The sequence below is a fragment of the Ceratotherium simum genome, chromosome 33, assembly GCF_057802395.1.
Source record: "Ceratotherium simum simum isolate JZ-2026a chromosome 33, ASM5780239v1, whole genome shotgun sequence".
Classification (NCBI taxonomy): Eukaryota; Metazoa; Chordata; class Mammalia; order Perissodactyla; family Rhinocerotidae; genus Ceratotherium; species Ceratotherium simum.
Genome location: NC_141932.1, coordinates 6637210 through 6657902, shown reverse-complemented (window position 1 = coordinate 6657902; position 20693 = coordinate 6637210). Strand labels below are relative to the sequence as shown.

Sequence of the window (20693 nt, the reverse complement as noted above, 5' to 3'; positions counted from 1 at the left end):
AGAGAGTCTTCTAACTACTCCCACATCATACCAGACTCAGAGGCTAGTTGCCGGGACTAAGCCACCGCCCTAGGGCAGAGGAGGGTCTTCACTTCTCACGACCCCTGGTCAGGAAGAGACTTGGTCCTCCCAGCTTACCACGCCACTCTGGCCCAACTTCTCGTCTCGACTGCTATTCCGCCCGTTAACGACTCTTCTGATTGGTGCAGGTGTTCGCCGTGCGTGATGACGTCACGACACGGCGGCGTTGCTATAAGAGCGCGGCCGGGACGCACGCGGTTCTCTCTTTCAGTTACTGGGGTCTGTGGTTAGTGAGGTGAGGCGCTTTGCTTTGTAGTCGGCGGGTGGCTTGTACGGTCGCGCGGGTCTTGCTAGCTTTAATGAGTATGGCAAGGAGGTTGGGGGTGAGATGAAGGTGGTTGGACGAGGCTGCAACAAGGTAGTTGGCTTGTACTGGTTAGAAAAGCTCCGGGGACGGTTCTCGCGAGATGTTCTCTGGGCGCCACGAGGTTCCACCGTAGCTGTGGGACTGCGCAGGCGCCGCCGGGGGCTCTCATGGTCGGCATTCCTTCCCGCGCAGGCGCAGACGGGCAAGAGGCGCTAACATGCCGGTGGCCCGCAGCTGGGTTTGTCGGAAAACCTATGTGACCCCGCGGAGACCCTTCGAGAAATCCCGCCTCGACCAAGAGCTGAAACTGATCGGTGAGTGGACATTTCAGAGGTGCGGGGTCGGGGGAAGGCTAGCACGTGGGTGAGGCCGCGCACGTGCTCGTTCTGTTCCGGTCCTCTGGTGTGTCCCCCTCCCTTGTCCCCAAATTCAGGACCGTTCGTGGTTTAGGAAGATTTTCTGCATCCCGAGGCCCCCAGTCCAGCTGGTGCTCGCGTCCGTGGGACTGAGCCTGTTCTCCCGCCAACTCCCCCTTCTTTGCAGGCGAGTATGGGCTCCGGAACAAACGTGAGGTCTGGAGGGTCAAATTCACCCTGGCCAAGATCCGCAAGGCCGCCCGGGAGCTGCTGACGCTGGACGAGAAAGACCCGCGGCGTCTGTTTGAAGGTGTGTGTGGAGCCCAGGGGAAAGGGGCGAGGTGCTGCCGTGGTTCTAGGCCCTCCAGGCCACTGACCAGAGCTGTTAGGTTGAACAGGGGGAGCCAGCTTTTAAACTTGGAGTTTAATGGGAATCGTGAGGTGGGAAAGGTGGGCCTGGATCCAGCTCCCTGTCTCGTTCCTTATGTGTGTGACCTTGGAGCTTAAATTGATATTTTTTTTTTTTTTTTTTGTGAGGAGGACTAGTCCTGAGCTAACATCCGATGCCAATCCTCTTTTTTTTCTTGAGGAAGAGTGGCCCTGAGCTAACATCTGTGCCTATCTTCCTCTACTTTATGTGGGACGCTGGCACAGCATGGCTTACCAAGCGGTGTGTCACTGTGCTCCTGGGATCCGAACCTGCGAACCCCGGGCCGCCGCAGCAGAGCACGCGCACTTAACCGCTTGTGCCACTAGGCTGGCCCTAAATTGATTCTTGATTAGAGTTAGAATTCATGATGCCAGTCAAGCTTGGGCACCTGGCTGTAGCTGTGTATAATGTAGCAAAACAATTGTCCTCCTTGAGTATCCTGTTGGAAAGTGCTGGAAACTGAAATATCTGAAGTGTCTGGTGGTAGTAGGGGCTTGGGTGTGTACATTTGCCTGCTTTCATAAGCTGGTCAGGAACGTTTAGGTGACATCTGCAAAGGCCTGAACTGGAGAGGACCTGTGGATGTCTCAGGGAAGGACATTTCAGGTGATGACACTGGGAGGGGATGCAAATCCTAGAAGAACTTAAGATGTTAAGAAAAGTTGTGGTAAGATATATATTACGTAACAAAATTGACCACTTTATGTTTTTCCTTTTTTTCTCCCCGAAGCCCAGTAGATAGTTGTATGACATAGTTGCACATCCTTCTAGTTGCTGTATGTGGGACTCGGCCTCAGCATGGCCGGAGAAGTGGTGTGTCAGGGCGCACCCGGGATCCGAACCTGTGTCGCCAGTAGCGGAGCGAGCGCACTTAACCGCTAAGCCACGGGGCCGGCCTATGAGATGGGGAGTTAATGGAGGGCTTTCCAGAGCAAAGATTAAGATGACCACACCCTAATTTTAATAGTATGTGTCAGGTTGTGAGATGGCAGTACTATTAAAATAGCTTATATTTTATAAGGACTTGCTAAGTGCCTTTTTCTAAGCTCTTGTACATTTCTTAGCTTGTATGACAGCCTTGTAGGGGTAGCTGTTGATATTACTATGTTACAGATGAGCAAATGGTCAGAGAGGCCTCCCTCTCAGTGGGACTGGCGGGCAGGCTCCAGAGTCCAGGTGAACTCGGCGATAGGGGTGGAATGAGACGATTTTATTTTTTTTGTGAGGAGGACCAGCCCTGAGCTAACATCCAATGCCAATCCTCCTCTTTTTTTTTTTTTTTTTTTTTTTTGCTGAGGAAGACTGGCCCTGGGCTAACATCCGTGCCCATCTTCCTTTACTTTATATGGGACGCCGCGGCAGCATGGCTTAACAAGCGGTGCGTCAGTGCGCGCCCGGGATCTGAACTGGCGAACCCCAGGCTGCCGCAGTGCAGCGCGCGCACTTAACCACGTGTGCCACCGGGCTGGCCCCTGGAATGAGATGATTTTAGAGGAAACTTAGGGAACGTAACCAGAAGTTGACACGGTCTCTAAGCGTAAGAAGTAAACTAATCAGTTCCCTCACTTGGTGAGTGTATCCTGGGTGTGGAAGAGGTATGTGTGCTCTTGGTGGTGCAAACAGATATGAAGTCTGGCTGTAGATGGTTCTGTAACTTGTTTGCTTTTTAAACAGCTTTTATTGGGATAAAATTTACACACTATGCAGTTGATTCACTTAAAGTGTCTGCAACTTGTTTTTAGTGCCTGTAAAATATGCCACCTCACAGCTGTCATCTTGAGATGACTGCTTTTGGCCTGTGCTTAGGGAGTCTTGATTTAGGGTGAAAAGCAAGAGGGGCTGGGAATCAGGAGGCCAGGCTTCCTTAGGCACCTGTCTTAATTTTCTTTCTTTCTTTTTTTTTTTTTTTTGTGAGGAAGATCAGCCCTGAGCTAATAACATCCATGCCAATCCTCTCTTTGCTGAGGAAGACTGGCCCTGGGCTAACATCTGTGTCCATCTTCCTCCACTGTATATGGGACGCCGCCACAGCACGGCCTGACAAGTGGTGGGTCGCTGTGCGCCCAGGATCCGAACCCGGGGCACCAGCAGCGGAGTGTGTGCACTTAACCACTACGCCACAGGGCTGGCCCCATCCTGTCTTTTAATTTTCAGTCAGGTGAATCACTAGTGTGCTTTTTCTCTCAACCTTTGACTGAGGAAGGAAGTTCTTGTACACCTGAGCCCTGTTAAGCATGAGTGGTCCATCTACATTAGAGGTTGAGAAAGGCTTGGGGCTTGTTTAGCCATCACAAATTTATCCCACTTAGATCTGTCCTAGCGTCATGAATGTTAGAGATTTTCCTTTTTATCCTTTTGTTCATAAACCCCTTTGACAATCTCAGAATCTCCTCCCCCATGGATGCTGTTTTTGGATGGGACTTTATCCCCGAGTCTGGGGAGCAGGCCACTGCTGGTTCTGGTCTCAGGGAGGACTTCCTGAAGATAGAGCTAATCACAATGAAACTTGTTCAAGTCTGTGGTTAGATGATACACAGTCTTGTGGGAAAGAGATGACACAAGCAGGCTTGAGCAGCAGATGTCCAGGGATTTGTGGTTTTCCAGGGCAGAAGTGGAAGTTGCAAGGGGAAGACAGCACCTTAGCTAGTACACTTTCTAGTAAGTGAAGCCATTTAGCCACGGGACAGGAAGGGGTCGTCTGTGAGCTCTGCCTCTGGTACAGCCCAGCCTTAATTCAGATCTAACCTTTCCCACCAAGGTGTGTGACTAAAGGTTCTCTGAGTCTCAACTGTTGAAAAGACTTGAACTCTCACTGGCAGCCAACATTTTGCTGGCGGTTCATTCAGGCCCTCAGAGATATGAGCTCCATCCTTAGCAGCTTAAAGACAAGTATATCCATTTTTCAGATCAGAAACTTAAGGCACTGTAATGCTTGCCTAATGCCATGATGACCAGGGGCCCTTTGCCATGGAGGTGGCCACTGGTTTACATTTGTAAAATGTTGTGATTGTTTGTGCTTTGTCCAAGTGGAGTCCACGTAACCGTTTTCAGTTATTGGACATGCTCCTGTTGAAGATGCTAACTTTATCAGTGCATTAAAAATTATTCTTTTCTTCATACCTAATACGATTTTTACTGCATTGATGGAATGGTTGACCCTACCCCATTGTTCTTTTTTAAGGATGTAGATGGGTAATAGTAAATGTGAAATACTTTTTGTTTTTTAATAATAGTGGTTTTATTTTACCGAAAGTCTCTCACAGATTTTAAACTTTGAATTATTGTAAAATTTCCATTTTCTAACGTAAGGACAAAAAGACATGATGTGTCCAAACTGGTAGGTAATCCCAAACTCACTTTTATTTACCTTTGGATATAGTTTTGTATTAATAATTTGAATATCGTTGTCTTCTGTTCAGGATTCATTAGTGAAAAAATGGAGCCGTGTTGTGACTTGGGGTGTTGGGAAAGGTGTAGTGTGTGTCTCCATTTTGATTCTATCTTCCTCCTTCCCCTTAACTATGCTAGAAGACTTTGTCTTCACAAAGGCAGTCGGCTTTCTTTCACGCTTTCCCTGGAGGGTCACCCTGCCAGGAATGTTGGAAGTGTGCCCAGTTATGCGGGTCTATCGTTTATGGAGCTTGCTTGAATTTTGTTTTGCTGTAACTGAAGATAGTAAGACACTTCATAAAAAGTGAAAATAATCCTTTCTAAGGAAAAAAGTTTTGGGCTTTTACCCCAGTGTCAAGGTGTTAATTAGCTGTAAGCCTCTGTGGAGATGAGGAGCACAATGAGCCTGGGGGAAGGGGTTTGTCCCTACCATCCCAGGGGCAGTCCAGAGTAGTGGTCAGGAGCCGTGGGCAAGGCCTCCTGAGCCTGGGGTTGTTGGAAAAAAGGTGGAAGCTGACATCTGCTGGATTACTTATGCCATGCATTGTTAGATTATATAACACACTATCTTTTTTTAATGGAAGCTCTCACAGATGAAATTATTAAATAAATGACGTATACTCAGCTTAAGCATGCCCAGTCGTAGACTTTTTTCAGCCCAATGTCAAGTCCTTTTAAGGGGGTTTATCTCATTTATTCCTATCAACTCTGAGGGAAGGTCTCCTTCCCAGTGTATGTAGTCATCTGCCCTCCATGGTAAGGTGGATATAGTCATAGTAACCTGCTTTAGGGTGTGTGAGGATTACACGAGTCACACAGTGGCTGGTACATTGATTGTGGATCAGAATTTGCTCTGGGGGCCGGCCTGGTGGCCTAACGGTTAAGTATGCGTGCTCTGCTTTGGTGACCTGGGGTTCGCAGGTTCAGATCCGGGGCGCACACTGACGCACCGCTTGTCAGGCCATGCTGTGGCAGTGTCCCATGTAAAGTGGAGGAGGATGGGCACGGATGTTAGCCCGGGGCTAGTCTTCCTCAGCAACAGGAGGAGGATTGGCAACGGATGTTAGCTCAGGGCTGATCTTCCTCACACACACAAAAAAATAATTACCCACCTACGTCCCACCACCATGATTCAGAACTAAGAAGTGGAGGATTTGAACCCAAGAAGTCTGAGGTCAACCAGAGCCCTGAATCAGTGCTTCCTTTCCCTCTTATCAGGCAACGCCCTGCTGCGGCGACTAGTCCGCATCGGGGTGCTGGACGAGGGCAAGATGAAGCTGGATTACATCCTGGGTCTGAAGATAGAGGATTTCTTGGAGAGGCGCCTGCAGACCCAGGTCTTCAAGCTGGGCTTGGCCAAGTCGATCCACCACGCCCGCGTGCTGATCCGCCAGCGCCATATCAGGTACCGCCTCTGGTGGGCTCCTTGAGTCCTCCCCCACCCCATCCCGTCTCATGGTTCCCCTCACTAAGCCTGCTCTTCCCTATCTTCTGTGCAGCCCTAGGAGGTGACAAAGGTGTGAGCTCACCTTGAGGGTACACATTGACCCCGTGCAAACAGCTTGTGGGGGAGCTGGGGGCAGCCTCACTCCCCCTATAGCCCAGCGCAAGGGTCACTGCGGCTTGAGCCGTACACCTTGCGAAGGCTTCTACCAGGCATGCAGGCAGCTGGACAGGTAACAGCTCTGGTGTTGCCAGTTGAGAGAGAGGTCATTGGCCTTCAGCTGGCTTGTGTGGGTTCAGCTGTCCACTGGGCCCGCTTGTGAAGTCATTCCAGACCCTGGTTATTAGTGCATTCTTGCACGTTGTTGGTGTTAACTTGGCAGATTCAATCATCACAGTCAGTGCAGGGTCTGATGCTCAAATGCCAGGGACTGCAGGAGGAGTCGGGCTGGTCAGGGTGGCAATGAGAAGACCAGAGGGCAAATGGGTCTTTGGGTATTTAACTTGCTCTTTCTGTAAAATGGGCACCATTTGGGGGAAGCTTCAGCAACTGGGCAAGGATATTTGCACACTGATTTTCTGCCTCAGCCCTTCACTAGCCCTGTGACCCCTGAGTTTAGGTTTACACGCTGATTTGTAGTCTCCTGTGGGCTGCTTCTGAATTTCTCTCCCCTTCTGTAAAATGTGCATGAAAAACTTGTCTCAAAGCATTTGTGCGAGTTAGAAGATGCCCTAAAGTAAAGCTCTCCCTAACACCACAGGAGTTCCTTAGGATCAGGAATGCCCCTCAGCATTGCCGTGTCAGTGCAGCTGGAACACCAGTGTAGAGGAGAGGCGTCTTGGGGTGGGGTCCTCTTTCCCCCGGTCCCCTTCACCTGTCCCCCACCCCCGCCCCCAGGGTCCGCAAGCAGGTGGTGAACATCCCGTCCTTCATCGTCCGCCTGGACTCCCAGAAGCACATCGACTTCTCTCTGCGCTCTCCATATGGGGGTGGCCGCCCAGGCCGTGTGAAGAGGAAGAATGCCAAGAAGGGTCAGGGTGGGGCTGGAGCTGGCGATGATGAGGAGGAGGATTAAGCTGACCCATCCCCTCCTGGGCTGGTGGAGTGTTTGGTTTTCCCGGCAGATAATAAAACAAGGTCAACACTTTGGACCTGGTGTTTATTGGCGTCTGTCCCTTTCTGTTGGAACACAGCCCTCTGGTGGGAAGCAGTTCAGGCTGGGTCCTTGACCAGGTTACCTGGAGCCTGGTCACCCCTTCCAGGCGCCGCCTCCTGCATACCAGGGCCTAGCTAGCCTGTGTGCTCAGGCACTTGTGACTGCCTACTACATGGTGCTCCTTGTCCCTTTGGGGGAGGGCTACAGTAGTGAATAAAAAAGCGTCTTTACGTGCCACTTCATAATCACAGCCAGGAGAAGTTTAGGGGAAAAATCTGAGTCAAACCAGAAGGAAATTCTCGAAGCTGGCTATTGGCACATGGGGGTGGGGAGGAGTCATTTTCAGACAGAGGAAGCAAGTGGAGGTAGGGTCAGCCTGGATTTCCAGCCCTTTAACCCTACCCATGGTAAGAGAAGTTGGTAGGGTGGTGGCCGGGGGCTGAGAGCTGATTCCATCAAGGAAAGCCCACCACAGAGGAGTTGGTGGTGATGAACTACTTGAATTGCATTTTTGGTCCGGAGCACTTGACAAAACCTGCAAGCTGATTTCAAAGCTTGTTACGGTGTGGTTGATGGGCAAGTTCCTGGTGTTATGTCTTAAGATATGGGTGCAGTGAAGTGGGAAATGTAAGTCCTGATTAGTGGCCGGTGGGAAGGGCCGCCTAAGCCTCCCTGCACCTGCTCCCCTCCCCCTGCATTTGGAGTTTCTGCAGACATGGTCAGGAGGGAGCAGCTTCCCTTTTCTCTACCTTGTTGAGAAGTGTCAGGAAGGGGCTTGGTCTCAGGAAATGTGCACCACTTGAAATTGAGCAACCCCTTAGCAATTGCAGCCACCCTGCATGGTATGGTTGGTCCCTGTATGGGGACTTTTGGGCTCAGGTTAGTTAGGTGTCCAGCTTCAGAGGCACTCAGGATCCCTTGACATTGCCAAATTGCTGTGAAGCCTGCATTAGAATCCAAGTCCTTGCAGCTGGTGGGCTGGGCAGTAGGCTCTCCCGCCTCCTGTCACCCCGAGGTTGCCTCTTGTGTGACTATGGCCTTGAGCAGTTCCATGGGATCCCTGCAGTCCGTGGGGTCCCTTAGTAGGGGCTGTAAGATCAGCTTTGTAATGGTGGAGTCCCTGGCAGCAAGGTGTCAAGCTCCTCATGGTCCATACCAAGTCTCCAGGCTGGCAGGAGTTCATTGGCTGGGTGTCCATGGGGGCAGCTCCGGTGCCTTCTGGGATCTCTGCAGGCCCCCTCTTGGGAGTGAGGGGTCTGGGTCTTGTCCTGGGCTAGTGGATGGCCAGAGCAGCATACGTGGTGAGCTCTTCAGGGGGCTCCCTTGACAGGGAGGAAGGGGGTGCAGTTGTCGCCCGTCTGAGGGTCAAGTGGTTCAGCTGGGCATAGGTTACATCTTGAGTGTCTTCAGATGTCACAGTCTGGAGTTGGGTGAGAGGGATGGCACATGGTTGGGGTGGGGGGAGCTGGGAAGAAAAGATGCACTCCCTGGAGGTCTTCATCGTCAGGCCTCTGCTAGAGATGGGGGTGGGCCTCTTTGATTCTACCCTTGCCCTCCTTCAGTCTATCTTTGGGGGTCTGGGAGAGGAGGGATGTGAAGTTGGAATGCCTGTGGTGGCGGTTGGAGGTGTGCGTGTGGTGCTGGGGAGAGGTCCTGACTGGAGGTAGGAATTGGCCATGGAGCCATCAACATGGAGGGACAGTCAGACCTCAAGCATCACTACAAGGGAGTTAGATCTATTCACTGGGGTGAGCTGAGTGAGCCTGCTGTGGTGTTCGGAGCTGACCTCACCTATGTGATGTTGGGTTTGACACAACTGTGGGACAGACAGGAAAGAATGAACAGACAGCCGAGGGCTGAGCTGGGCTATAGGACCCTTGATGCAAATTTAAAAGGCCCAGGGCTTGGATTTCAGCCCCTTTGTGCAGGGCACAGACTGTTCAGCCCTAACCCTCGTCCTGCCAGCTCCACCTGAGCTCAAAGGTCAGAGGAGGCCTGCACAGGTGGCCAAGGAGAGCATGGGGTTGCAGCAGCCCAGAGTGGCGTGCTTCCAGAAGGGAGGCTGCCAAGAGTTGAGTGGTATGAGGGAGAAGTCTCCACTGGGTTTAAGGTGTGAACAAGGAGATGTGTAGGTGCCTTGGTTACGACTAGAGGAAGCTCACCTGACTGTCCAGCTGTCTGTCCTCCTCCGGCTGTGTGTCTTGTATGACAGCATCTGGTGGGGACAGAATAAGGAGGTCCCGTCTCTTGCCAAGAGTCCCTGAGATCTCACATGGTATAGGCCCAGAGATGGTCCGTGACTTGACTAAGGCCGCGTAGGATCAGGTTCCTGCTCTCTCACCCCAAGCCCAGAACCATCTCCAGCCAATCCCCAGTCTCCACTGCCCACCCATGTTCTCTGGGCCCGTCCCCTCCCAGAGGACATCCCCTTACACAAGTTCTCCTCCTGGACGTCAGCAGCTGGGCGGGAGCTGGGGGAGGAGACAGGAGTGTTAGGGGGCAGTGGGGGAGCCCCGGGTGGGGGTGGGAGTCTGGGGGTCTCTGGGTGACATCTTACCTCTTCTGCAGGCCTCTGTCCACAGGCAGTGTCGCTGCAGCCACTGCAGGAAGTTGGAAATCAGCCTCCAACCCACCCTAGAACCCTCCCCTAGGGCTGCATTAAGATCTGCAGAGGATCTAAGAACTGAACAGATTTTTTTTTTTTGTTTGAGGAAGATCAGCCCTGAGCTAACACCCATGCCAATCCTCCTCTTGCTGAGCAAGCCTGGCCCTGAGCTAACATCTATTGCCAATCCTCCTCCTTTTTTTTTCCCTTTTTCTCCCCAAAGCCCCAGTAGATAGTTGTATGTCATAGTTGCACATCCTTCTAGTTGCTGTGTGGGACACGGCCTCAGCATGGCTGGAGAAGTGGTGTGTGGGTGCGCGCTCAGGATCCGAACCCGGGCCGCCAGCAGCGGAGCGTGCACACTTAACCGCTAAGCCACGGGGCCGGCCCAGGAGAAGTATTTTTAAACTGACCTTCCCATCTGTTCGGTTTCCCTTGGGGTGGTGCCCTAAGCCCACCTCCTCCTGTGACGGGGGTCACCGTTTCTTACTCACCCGACCTGTGTTTGCCCTGACGCCGGTGTCGGAAGAGGAGGAGGAGGAGGAGGAGGAGGGAGAGCAGCAGGACGAAGGCCACCGAGACCCCGATCAGAGCTTTCAGGTACCACTTGAGACCTTGGGCACGAGTGATGACATGCATGAGCCAATGATGGCATTTAATTGAGCACCTACTGTGTGCCACACATGTGGTGGGGTCTGTGCATTCATCTCTAACCCTCATAACAGTCATGCAGCATCTGTAAACCATCTACTTTACAGATGAGGAAACAGGCACAGGGAGGTAAATCATGTGTCACTCAGCCTGAAGTTGCAGCGCTGGGACTGGAACCCAGGGCTGTGGGTTCCCTTGGGTTTTTTTTTTTAGTTTTTTTTTTTTTTATGCTATGCCCTTACCCTCCAGGGAGAACACCAGTGCAGAGACCTGTCCACCAAACCCAATCTCCCCCTGTTACCCCTCTCCCAGCTCAGGTCTGTCTCCCACTCTGCAGAGGGCTGGCACCCCCATGTGGGGCCTTTGTGCACGTGGACTGTGTTATCTGGGAAGGGCAGGAGGGAGGGCTCTGTCCTTCCTGAGCTCTAACAGGGCCAGGCCAAAGGCTGAGGGCTTTCACCCTGAGGGAGGTGGCGGGAGGCTTGTTGTGCAGAGAGGAACCTAGGACTCAGAGAGGAGCATGATGTGTCCAAGATCCACAGATGGGAAGTAGCAGAGTTGGGGTTTGAACTCGGGGGTGTTCCTTCCCTAACCCGATGGCTGCTCCTGGGAGGGCTGAGTGCTCCTGAGCTTATGGAGGAGAGCTCAGACTGTGTCCCCACACAGTGTCCAAGCAGCCTTCTCGGACTGTGCAATCGGAGAAATTGGTCCCCGTGAGAAGGTGAACTTTTCTCAGGTCACCATCTCAGGAAGGGGCTGAGCCAAGACCAGACCTGAGCTCCTCCCACCCACCACCTCCCCACAGAGACCCTCACTTACCCCACTGTGGGCCTGACTCCGTGGAGGAGAGTCCATCCTCAGTGCCTCCTGGGGATCAGGATAGGAGATGTGGGGGCTGGTTCTCCCCACTTCAGCCCAAACGCCAATCCCCCAGGCTGACCCGCAAGATCTCCCTCTGCCACGACTGCCTCACCTGCCGTCTGTCCAGCCTCAGAGTTCTTGGAGCTCTGTGGCCCCCAGCATCTCTGCCTGACTCCTCAGCCCCCCAGGGGACAAGCCATGCCAAAGCAAGTCATCATGGTCCCTCTGGGTATTGAGCCTCTGGTAGTCACCAACTTTTTTATCTCTGGGTGAGGGGCTATTAGGCCTGGAGCAAGGAGGAGGATCAGGACGGGGTGCCCCTGGTCTTTTCTCCTTTTGGTCGGCCCTCAGTCTTCTCTAGCCTCCTCCACTCACCACAAATGTATCTGGACCTCAGGGATGAGGATGAGGATGAGGCTGGGATGGGAGTTGCTCTGGCTTTTTCCATCCCTCTGAGAGGTGAGATACCCCTCTGGCTGACTCACCTTCTGTGACCCTCTTATTCCCATCCCAGCCCAGAGCTCCCCTGGGGACGAGACCCTGAACTGACCATGAGGACACAAGGGGCATGACTGGAGCTCCTCACCTGAGACCCGGAGTTCCAGGGGGTCACTGGGGAGTGACAACAGGTAGGGGGAGGTGCTTTTTGAACCGTAGCACCTGTAGGTTCCCTCGTGGTCTGAGGTCACAGGACTGATGGTGAAGTTGGCCTGAAAGGGTGCAGCCATGTCCTGCAGACGAAGGTGCTGGGGAGGAGCAAGTGCCCCCTCCTTGCACAGATGGAAGGTATCCAACCAGATCTCAGAGCGACACTGCAGGGTCACATTCTCTCCCCAGGACACTGAGGGCCCCAGCTGGGCTGAGAGGGAGGGTTTCTTGTAAATTCCTGGGCGGGGAGGAAGGTTGTGTTGTGTAGAGAGCTGCCCTCTCCCCACACGCCCTTGACTGAGCTGAGGGACTATTGTCCTTTCTCCAGGGACTCTGTCTGTGATCCCCTCTGAGCTCCTCTCAGTCCCTCTGGGTGGGTGTCTTTTATCTCCTTGCCACTCACTCCCCCTTTCTCACTCCTTCTGCCTAGACCACTGCCCCATCTCAGCCTCTGCTCCAGGACACTCTCACTGGACCCCATCACTACCTGGGGTGACCCTCGGCCGAGTGCCCTGAGCAGACAGTCAGGACATGGGGCTCCTCACCCGCGATCAGGATGTCCAGGGGGGCACTGGGGGCCGACCATGCATAGGAGAGGTTGTGTCCACCGTAGCACCTGTACTGGCCCCCGTGGGTGCGGTCCACATGGCCCAGGGGGAAGTCAGGGCTGTGCTGCCCATGAAGACGCTGTGGGGGTGTGAGCCCCTCGTCCTTGCTCAGAGCAAATCTGTCAAAGCCGGCCTCTGAGTGACACTGGAGGGTCAGGTTGTCTCCAGAGAGCACCAGCGAGCCCGGTTGGGCTGTGAGAGAGGGCTCCCTGTACACGCCTGGAGAGAAGGGACAGTGGCCTTGAAGGGGATGCACACCCCACATTGCCCACTGGGCCTGCAGTGCGAGTTCTCACTGATCCCTCCCCAAATCTCCTGCTCTGTGGTTCAGGCCCCAGGAGGCCATGTCCCCACCCCATCACCCACAGAACTCCGCTGGTCACAAGGCTTACGTCAGTCATTTTGGGGTACCAGGAAAGGGATGGGTCAGCGGCAGCCCTCACCTGTGACCTCGAGATGCAGAGGGTCGCTGGGGAATGACCACACATAGGGGTAGGAGCTGGGAGAACCATAGCATCTGTAGGTCCCCCCATGGGAGGTGTTCATGGGGCCCACAGGGAAGACAGCCTGCCACCTCCTACGAAAGCTCCTCGATTCCATGTGTCTGGGTGGGTCAGCTCCTCCTTTCAGCAGATGGAAAGTGCCGAATGTGAACTGTGAGCTACAGGAGAGGGACACGTTCCCTCCTGATGCCACCACAGGGCCTGGGTGGGCTGAGAGAGATGGTGCACTGTACACTCCTGAGGGAGAAGGAGGGAGCTATGTTAAAGGGGGACCATCAGCCCACATACCCCAGGTGTGGATTGTGAGGACTAGGGTTCCCTGAGCCCATACCCCATTCCCTTCTGCCTGTGAGGAGGAGCCCACAGTGGGAGGGGACAAGCTCCTCCCCCTTACCTGTCACCACCAGGGGCAGGGGGTCACTGTGCTCTGACCAGCCATTCCAGCTGGTATGATACGCACACTGATACAACCCTGCAGTGTGTGCGCTCATAGCTTCAATGAAGAAACCAGCCTTGTTGCTGTAGTCCCATGGGGCCGCTGTGTCCTGGTATGTAGAGGTCCTCTTTTCATACAGACGGTAGAAATCAGCCTGCAGAGACCCCTGACACCAGATGGTCACAGGGCTCTCCTTGGTGACGATGGGGCCTGGGTTAGCCCAGATGGAGGGTTTGGGGAGGACTCCTGGAAAGCAATCAGACCTGAAGTGTCAGTGGAGTCCTTCTCCCCTCAGCTTCCCCAGCTGTCACTCAGGCCCCTCCCAGACTGGTTGCCTCAGCCCAGACCCTCTGACCTCCCCACAGCTGCACAGGGGCTTCATTGGTCTGAAGCAGGAGGTGTAGGGGAGAACTTACCCGCCTGTACCCTGTTCCACGGGTCCCAACTCAGCCCTGGAAGAGAGTTCCCTGTGAGAGTGTGTCCCCCAACCCACACATAGAAGATCCAGGCCTGGTCTGGGCCCCTGAGCACTGGGGTCAGATCTGGGGCTGAGTACACTCTCCTTCCCCCAGAAGTTCTGCCCCCACTGAGCTCCTGAGTCCTGGGGTCTCAGGGACTAGGACCTGAGAGGGGAGGAGACACTATCCCTCTTTCTTTGCCCAAAACTCACCAAGGCAGAGGAGGGCAGTGAGAGTAGGTGTCTTGGTGCCGCTTCCCATGGTCCCCAGCTGTGCAGACAACTTATAAAGACCACAGAGCCCAGCAGGACATACAGACAGAGCGGGTGTGCTAAGATCCAGGCTCCACGTGACTCAGAATGAGTTCCTCATCTGTGGTCTCACAGGAAGGGGAACAGCCGCTGCCAAGGCCTCACTCTGCTCTGCCTGAAGGATGATTCTGAAGAGACAGCAGGTCTGGGGAGCTTCCAGACCAGATCTGAGACTCACCAGACCCCACACGCTCTGCGTCCAACTCATGCCAAACCCAAATCCATAGAGTGACAGTTGTCTTGGAACATGAGGCTTGGAGAGGGCGGGGGAGGATCAGCCCAATTTCTGTTCCAGCTTGGACTCTGCCTCTTATAGAGGATTTGTGACCTGGGGCAACTCACTTCCTTTTGCTGAGCTTCTGTAAATGCCAGTGTAATTCCTTTCTTTCATCAGCCAGGCAGTCAGTCAGCATTTACTGAGCAGTTCCCATGTCCAGTCGTGGTGCCGGGAGCTGCAGAGTCATTGCTGAAGCTGACAGAGTCTTTCCCTGGACTCATGGGGCTCAGATGAATGAAGACAGACATCACAAATACTTAGGTGGCCAACAATTCAGTTACAGTCTTGTTTTAATGCAAGTTGGCAGAAGAAAGAAAAGAGGGGACCATGAGATTCAGTAACAGGTAGATGTCTGGCAACCTAGGTCCTGGCTGTGAGGGATCTTTTGGGGGAGGAGTGACCCCAGGCATGAGCAAGGTTAGCGCAGAGGTGGCGGTGGGCCATCCTTGCCCAGAAAGATCTGAGCTGTTCTCAGAATTGAGAGCAATCAGAATCCTGGGCCTTGTCACACAGGATCTTGAGCACCATGCAAGGTGTAAGGTATTTTGAATTTTCCCTTTAAGGCAATGGGAAGATTGTAAGTAACAGACAGTATGCACATATTTCTGTTTTAAAACAACTACCACCAAGTAGAAAATGTAATGCAGGAAGGGTCTATTGATAATTTTTTTTTTTTTTTTTTTGGTGGGGAGGTCAGCCCTATGCTAATATCTGCCAATCCTCCTCATTTTTTTGCTGAGGAAGACTGGCCCTGGGCTAACATCCGTGCCCATCTTTCTCCACTTTATATGGGACACCGCCACAGCATGGCCTGACAAGCAGTGCGTCAGCGTGCGCCCGGGATCTGAACCGGCGGACCCCGGGCCACCGCAGCAGAGCGCGCGCACTTAACTGCTTGCGCCGCCAGGCCAGCCCCACTATTGATAATTAACTCTATTAATAATAAAACTCCAACATTATTTTTTATTGTGGTAGCATTGGTTTATAACATTATATAAATTTCAGGCATACATCATTATACTTCTATTTCTGCGTAGATTACATCATGTTCACCACCCAAAGACTAATTACAATCCATCACCACACGCATGTGCCTAATCACCTCTTTCACCCTGCTCCCTCCCCTCTTCCCCTCTGGTAACCACTAATCCAATCTCTGTCTCTATGTGTTTGATAAAACTCCAACATTCATCTCTCTCCTGGATGGTATGTTGATCAGTATTTTAAGTCTTTTCTGTGGTTTTCTCGTATAACCCTTACACAAACCTATAACACAAAATACATTTACAGTTGAGTGGAATGAGACAGGATGGCTTTTTGGTCCCTCAGGTTGGAAAGGAGTTGGCTAGGTTCAGACTGGCTGAGGGGGGAGCCCGAGGAAGGCACAGAATAGTTAAGTGGCTCAGTTTGTGTGTGTGTTGAGGAGTGTGTGTGGTTAACTGTGATGAGTTTGGTTGAGGCGGAGAGTTGTGTTTCCTGGGGCTGTGAGTTTAGCTCAGGCCTGATCATGGGCAGCCTTGAACATCAGTTGGTGCACCTTGTATCTTTTTTGAAGATGGAAACTGTTGGAAGCATTTTGGGCAGGGCAGGATCAGACCAGACAGGGTTATTAGGAGGGTCCTTTGGAGGCAGTGAGAGGAATGAACTGGAGGAAGGAGTGGGGACCTGGATTGGAGGACCAGGAAGGAGGCTGATGTGATGACACAGGGGAGATGCCTGAGTCTTGTGATGGATCAGGATATTGTTAATAAGGACGCAGGGGGCATGGTGGTGTGGATTTGATGATTGGATGTGAAGGGCAAGAGAGTGAGGAACTGAGGGCTGTTCCACTCTCTGCTTGGTGCCTGGAGGAGCCAGTGGGGCCATCACAGGGAGGAGGACCCTGGGGAGAAGGAAGCTTGGGAGATGCTTAGAAGACTGATCACCATTTCTCAGAAGAAAGCACGGCCCTCCCTTCTCATCTGGGATTGTGGATTTTCTTCCCCACAAACACTTCCCTTCACTGACTTCTTTGTTTCTGTAAGTCAGCACCATCTTTTTCTTCATTGTCCTCCTTCAAAACCTCTGAGTCATTTCTGCCTCCTCAGTGCCCCTTCCTCCCCTGGACAGAAGTCTTCATCTCATACTGTGAATTCTTTCTCCAGGCACTGGGTGAGAGCACAGGTTGGAGGGAAAAAAGATTTTAAAAATTGAACACAGACTCAGAAATCTGTAAGACAATTTATATCATTGATCTAGCAAAGAGATTGATATTATGAAAAAAAAATATTTGAAGAAATAAATAGCTGACCATTTCATAGATTTATTGAAAGTCATAAATTTACACATCCAAGATGCTCAGCAAATGAAGATAAGCTTTATTATTATTATTTTTTATAATGTTATTTATTTATTTATTTTTCCCCCAAAGCCCCAGTAGATAGTTGTATGTCACAGCTGCACATCCTTCTAGTTGCTGTATGTGGGACATGGCCTCAGCGTGGCCGGAGAAGCGGTGTGTTGGTGCGTGCCCGGGACCCAAACCTGGGCCGCCAGCAGCGGAGCACATGCACTTAACTGCTAAGCCACGGGGCCGGCCCAAGATAAGCTTTAAAAACCATGCCCAGGGCCTGGCCCAGTGGCAAAGTGGTTAACTTCGTGCACTCCGCTTCGACAGCCTGGGGTTCACAGCTTCAGATCCCCAGTGCAGACCCACGCACAGCTTATCAAGCCATGCTGTGGCAAGCGTCCTACATACAAAGTAGAGGAGGATGGGCACGGATGTTATCCCAGGGCCAATCTTCCTCAGCAAAAAGAGGAGGATTGGTAACAGATGTTAGCTCAGGGCTAATCTTCCTCAGGAAAAGAAAAAAAAACCAAGAAAACAAGAAGACCGGCCCCACACACTTCATAATCGTAATCAAAGTAGTGAAAACAAAAACAAAAACAAAAAAAGTTGAAAGCCTCCAGGAAAAATGCCATGAAACAAAGAGGAAAAATGATTTGAATGCTTACGGATTTCACATCAGAAACCGTCAATATCAGAAGATATTAAAGTTCTGAGAGACAAGGAGAGCCAAGTGGAATTCTTCTGGATATATTCTTGAGGAATGAAAGCAAAATAAAGTCATTCTGAGAGGAAGGAACACTGAGAGAATTTGTCGTCAGCACACCTTCTCTAAAAGAAATAAGGTAAGTTCTTCAGGCAGAAAGGTAATAATTCTAGAGGGAAACTTGGAAATTCCAGAATAAAGGAAGAGCAAAAAATGGTAAACATCTAGGTAAATGTAGTAGCATATATTAAGTTCTTTAAAATGTGTATCATTATTGAAAGGAAAACTGAGCATTGTATGGTGGAGTTTTAATGTCTGTAGATGTGACACACATAACAGCTACAGCATAAAGGGATGGGGGTGAAAGGATCTATATGGTGGTGAGGCTTCCACATTTCTCCTGAAGAGGTAAAACGTGAACTCTATGTGGACTCTGTGAAATTAGGTGTGTATATTATAATACCTACAGTAACAGCCACTTAAGGAACAACATGCAACGAGTTACAGCTAGAACACCAATAGATAAATTAAAATGAAATACTAAAAAGTATTCCAAAAAGCTAAAGGAAGGCAGGAAAGGGACAACTGAAAAACAAAAAAATAGAGGGAACAAGCAGAAAACCAACAATAAATGGTAAACTTGAAAAGAACCTTCAATAATTACATTTAATATACATGGTGAAAGCACAATTAAATGGCAGAGATCATAGCACTGGATTAGCAACAACAAGTAAGACCCCACTGCATGCAGTCTACCAGAGGTTCACTTTAATACAATGATGTAAATAGGTTAAAAGTAAGAGAATGAATATATTATGCAAACATTAATTAAAAGAGCTTAAGTTGCTGCCTAAGTTTCCTGCTGCTGTAACAAATTACAACAAACTTAGTGGATTTAAACAATACAAATTTTCATCTTACTGTACTGGAGGTCAGAAGTACAAAATCAGTGTCACCGGGCTAAAGTCGAGGTGTCACAGAGGTGGTTGCTTTTGGTGGGTCTGCAGCGAGAATCAGTTTCCTGGCCTTTCCCAGCTCCCAGAGACGCCTGCAGCACTGGGCTCCTGACCCCTTCCTTCCATCACTGCAGCCTCTTGATTCCATCATCACGTTTCCTACCACTGACTCTGACCCTTTTGTCTCCCTCTTACAAGAAGCCTTGTGATTACATTGGGCTCACACAGATAATCCAGGAAAATGTCCCTATCTCAAGATACTTAATTTAGTCTCATCTGCAAAGTCCATTTTGCCATGTAAAGTAACATACTCACAGGTGTCAGAGATTAGGGTGAGGAAATCTTTGGGAATGGGAAGGAAGCAGCATTATTCTATTTATTACAGTGGCTACCATATAAAACACTACAATAGAAGATATCAGGTAAGGTAGGCTTTTGAACAGGTAAATTATCAGGGATAAAGAAAGATATTACATAAAGATAAAATGTTCAACTCACCAGGAAGACAGAGTAATCCTAAATGTGTATACCTAAAACAGCAGAGCTTCAAAGTACGTAAAGCAAAACCTGTCAGAAATGAAAGGACAAATAAGTACATGAACAATTATAGTCAGGGACTTTACACTCCTCTCTTGGTAATTGTTTGAGCAACTGGATGGCAAATCAGCAAGGATACAGAAAACCTGAACGACACTCAACAACTTGACCTGATTGACACACAGGGAGCACTTCACCAACAGCAAAGTAGACATTCTTTTCAAGTGCACATAGTATGTTGGCCACAATAGTCCACGTCCTTGGTTTTAAAACAAAGCTAACACATTTAAAAGAATTAATATCATACATCACTTCTTTTCTAATGGAATTTAAGTAAACCTCTATTACTAGAAAGATATCTGGAAAATCTTCAACTATTTGGAAATTAAACAACACACTTCTAAATAATTTATGGGGTGAAGAGGAACTCAAGGAAAATTGGAAAATAGTTTGAACTGGACGAAAATGAAAATACAGCATGCTAAACATTGTGGGTCGCAGCCAAAGCAGAGTTTAGGAGGAAGGGAAGGGCTGCAAGTGCTCATGCTGAACAAAGAATGGTTCCTAATCACTAACCTAAGCTTCCATCTAAGACACAAGGAAAAGAAGGGCAAACTCAGCCCAGCGTAAGCATAGTAGAATAATAATAGAGGGCAGAAATCAATTAAACTGGAAACAGAAACACAGGAGCAAAGATCAGTGAAACCCAAGGCTGGTTCTTTAACACGACCAGTAAAATTGGCAAACCACCAGGCAGACTAATTACGGAAAAAAGAGACACTCCCAAATTGACAACATCTGGCGTGAATGACAGGCTATCACTACAAATAGGATTATTTTTAATTGATTAATAATAGGAGAATAAGAGAACACTACTACGAACAACACTGTGGTGATAAATTTGACAACTTAAATGGAATGGACCAACTCTTGAACAACACGCACTATCAAAACTCACTCAAGTAGAAATCATCTGATTTTCTTGAAAAACATTAAACTGAATTTGTAGTTAAAAAAACTTTCCAACAAAGAAAACTCCTGGCCACAGTGGTCTCACTGGCAGGTACCACCAAACATTTGGAGAAGAATTCATACAATCCTTCACAGTCTCTTCCAGAAAACAGAAGAGAAAGGAACACTTTGCAACAATTTTATGAGGCAGGTAGTCCTCCAAACTCAAACCAGACAAAGAGAGTACAAGGAAAGAAAGGTGCAGGCCAATGTCCCTCAAGAACAGAGATGCCAAAATCCTCACCAAAATATTGGTAAATATAAGCCAGCAATATAGGAAAAGGACAATCATCAGAACCAAGTGGGATTCATCCTCAGATGCCAGGCTAGTTCCGCATTTGAAAGTCAATAAAGGTAATCCACCATCTTAAGAGACTAACAAAGAAAAACCGCATCATTACATACAGACATGCGCACAAAGATTTGATAAAATAAATGCTCAGCTATACAAGAATAGAAGGGAATTTCCTTAATCAGATAAAGGGCATCTATGATCTATGTTGAGGTAACATTGTATTGAATGTTTTTCCCCTGTGACTGGGGACAAGGCAATGATGCTCTCACTGCTTCTATTCAGAACTGGCTGGTGCAATAAGATAAGTTTCAAGGAATAAAAAGCATACAGACTGAAATGC

General features: G+C 50.1%; 2 protein-coding genes across 2 annotated transcripts; one reads left to right on the top strand and one right to left on the bottom strand.

Annotated features, from left to right (window-relative positions):
• Positions 1-245: 245 nt before the first annotated feature.
• RPS9 (ribosomal protein S9) lies at positions 246-7164 on the top strand. The gene is made up of 5 exons (XM_004439062.3): positions 246-316; positions 581-702; positions 932-1054; positions 5783-5969; positions 6906-7164. The coding sequence occupies exons 2-5, from the start codon at positions 606-608 to the stop codon at positions 7081-7083; spliced, it is 585 nt and encodes a 194-aa protein (XP_004439119.1). The 5' UTR covers positions 246-316; positions 581-605; the 3' UTR covers positions 7084-7164.
• A 1273-nt stretch (positions 7165-8437) lies between these two features.
• LOC147912739 (leukocyte immunoglobulin-like receptor subfamily B member 3) lies at positions 8438-14221 on the bottom strand. Its single transcript, XM_087421200.1, has 12 exons — positions 14147-14221; positions 13893-13928; positions 13435-13722; positions 12981-13277; positions 12475-12756; positions 11868-12167; positions 11240-11287; positions 10264-10383; positions 9722-9764; positions 9598-9635; positions 9327-9379; positions 8438-8584 (listed from the first exon to the last, which is right to left on the bottom strand). Exons 1-12 carry the CDS (start codon positions 14193-14195, stop codon positions 8438-8440), a joined length of 1701 nt encoding a protein of 566 aa, XP_087277326.1. The 5' UTR covers positions 14196-14221.
• Positions 14222-20693: the final 6472 nt, after the last annotated feature.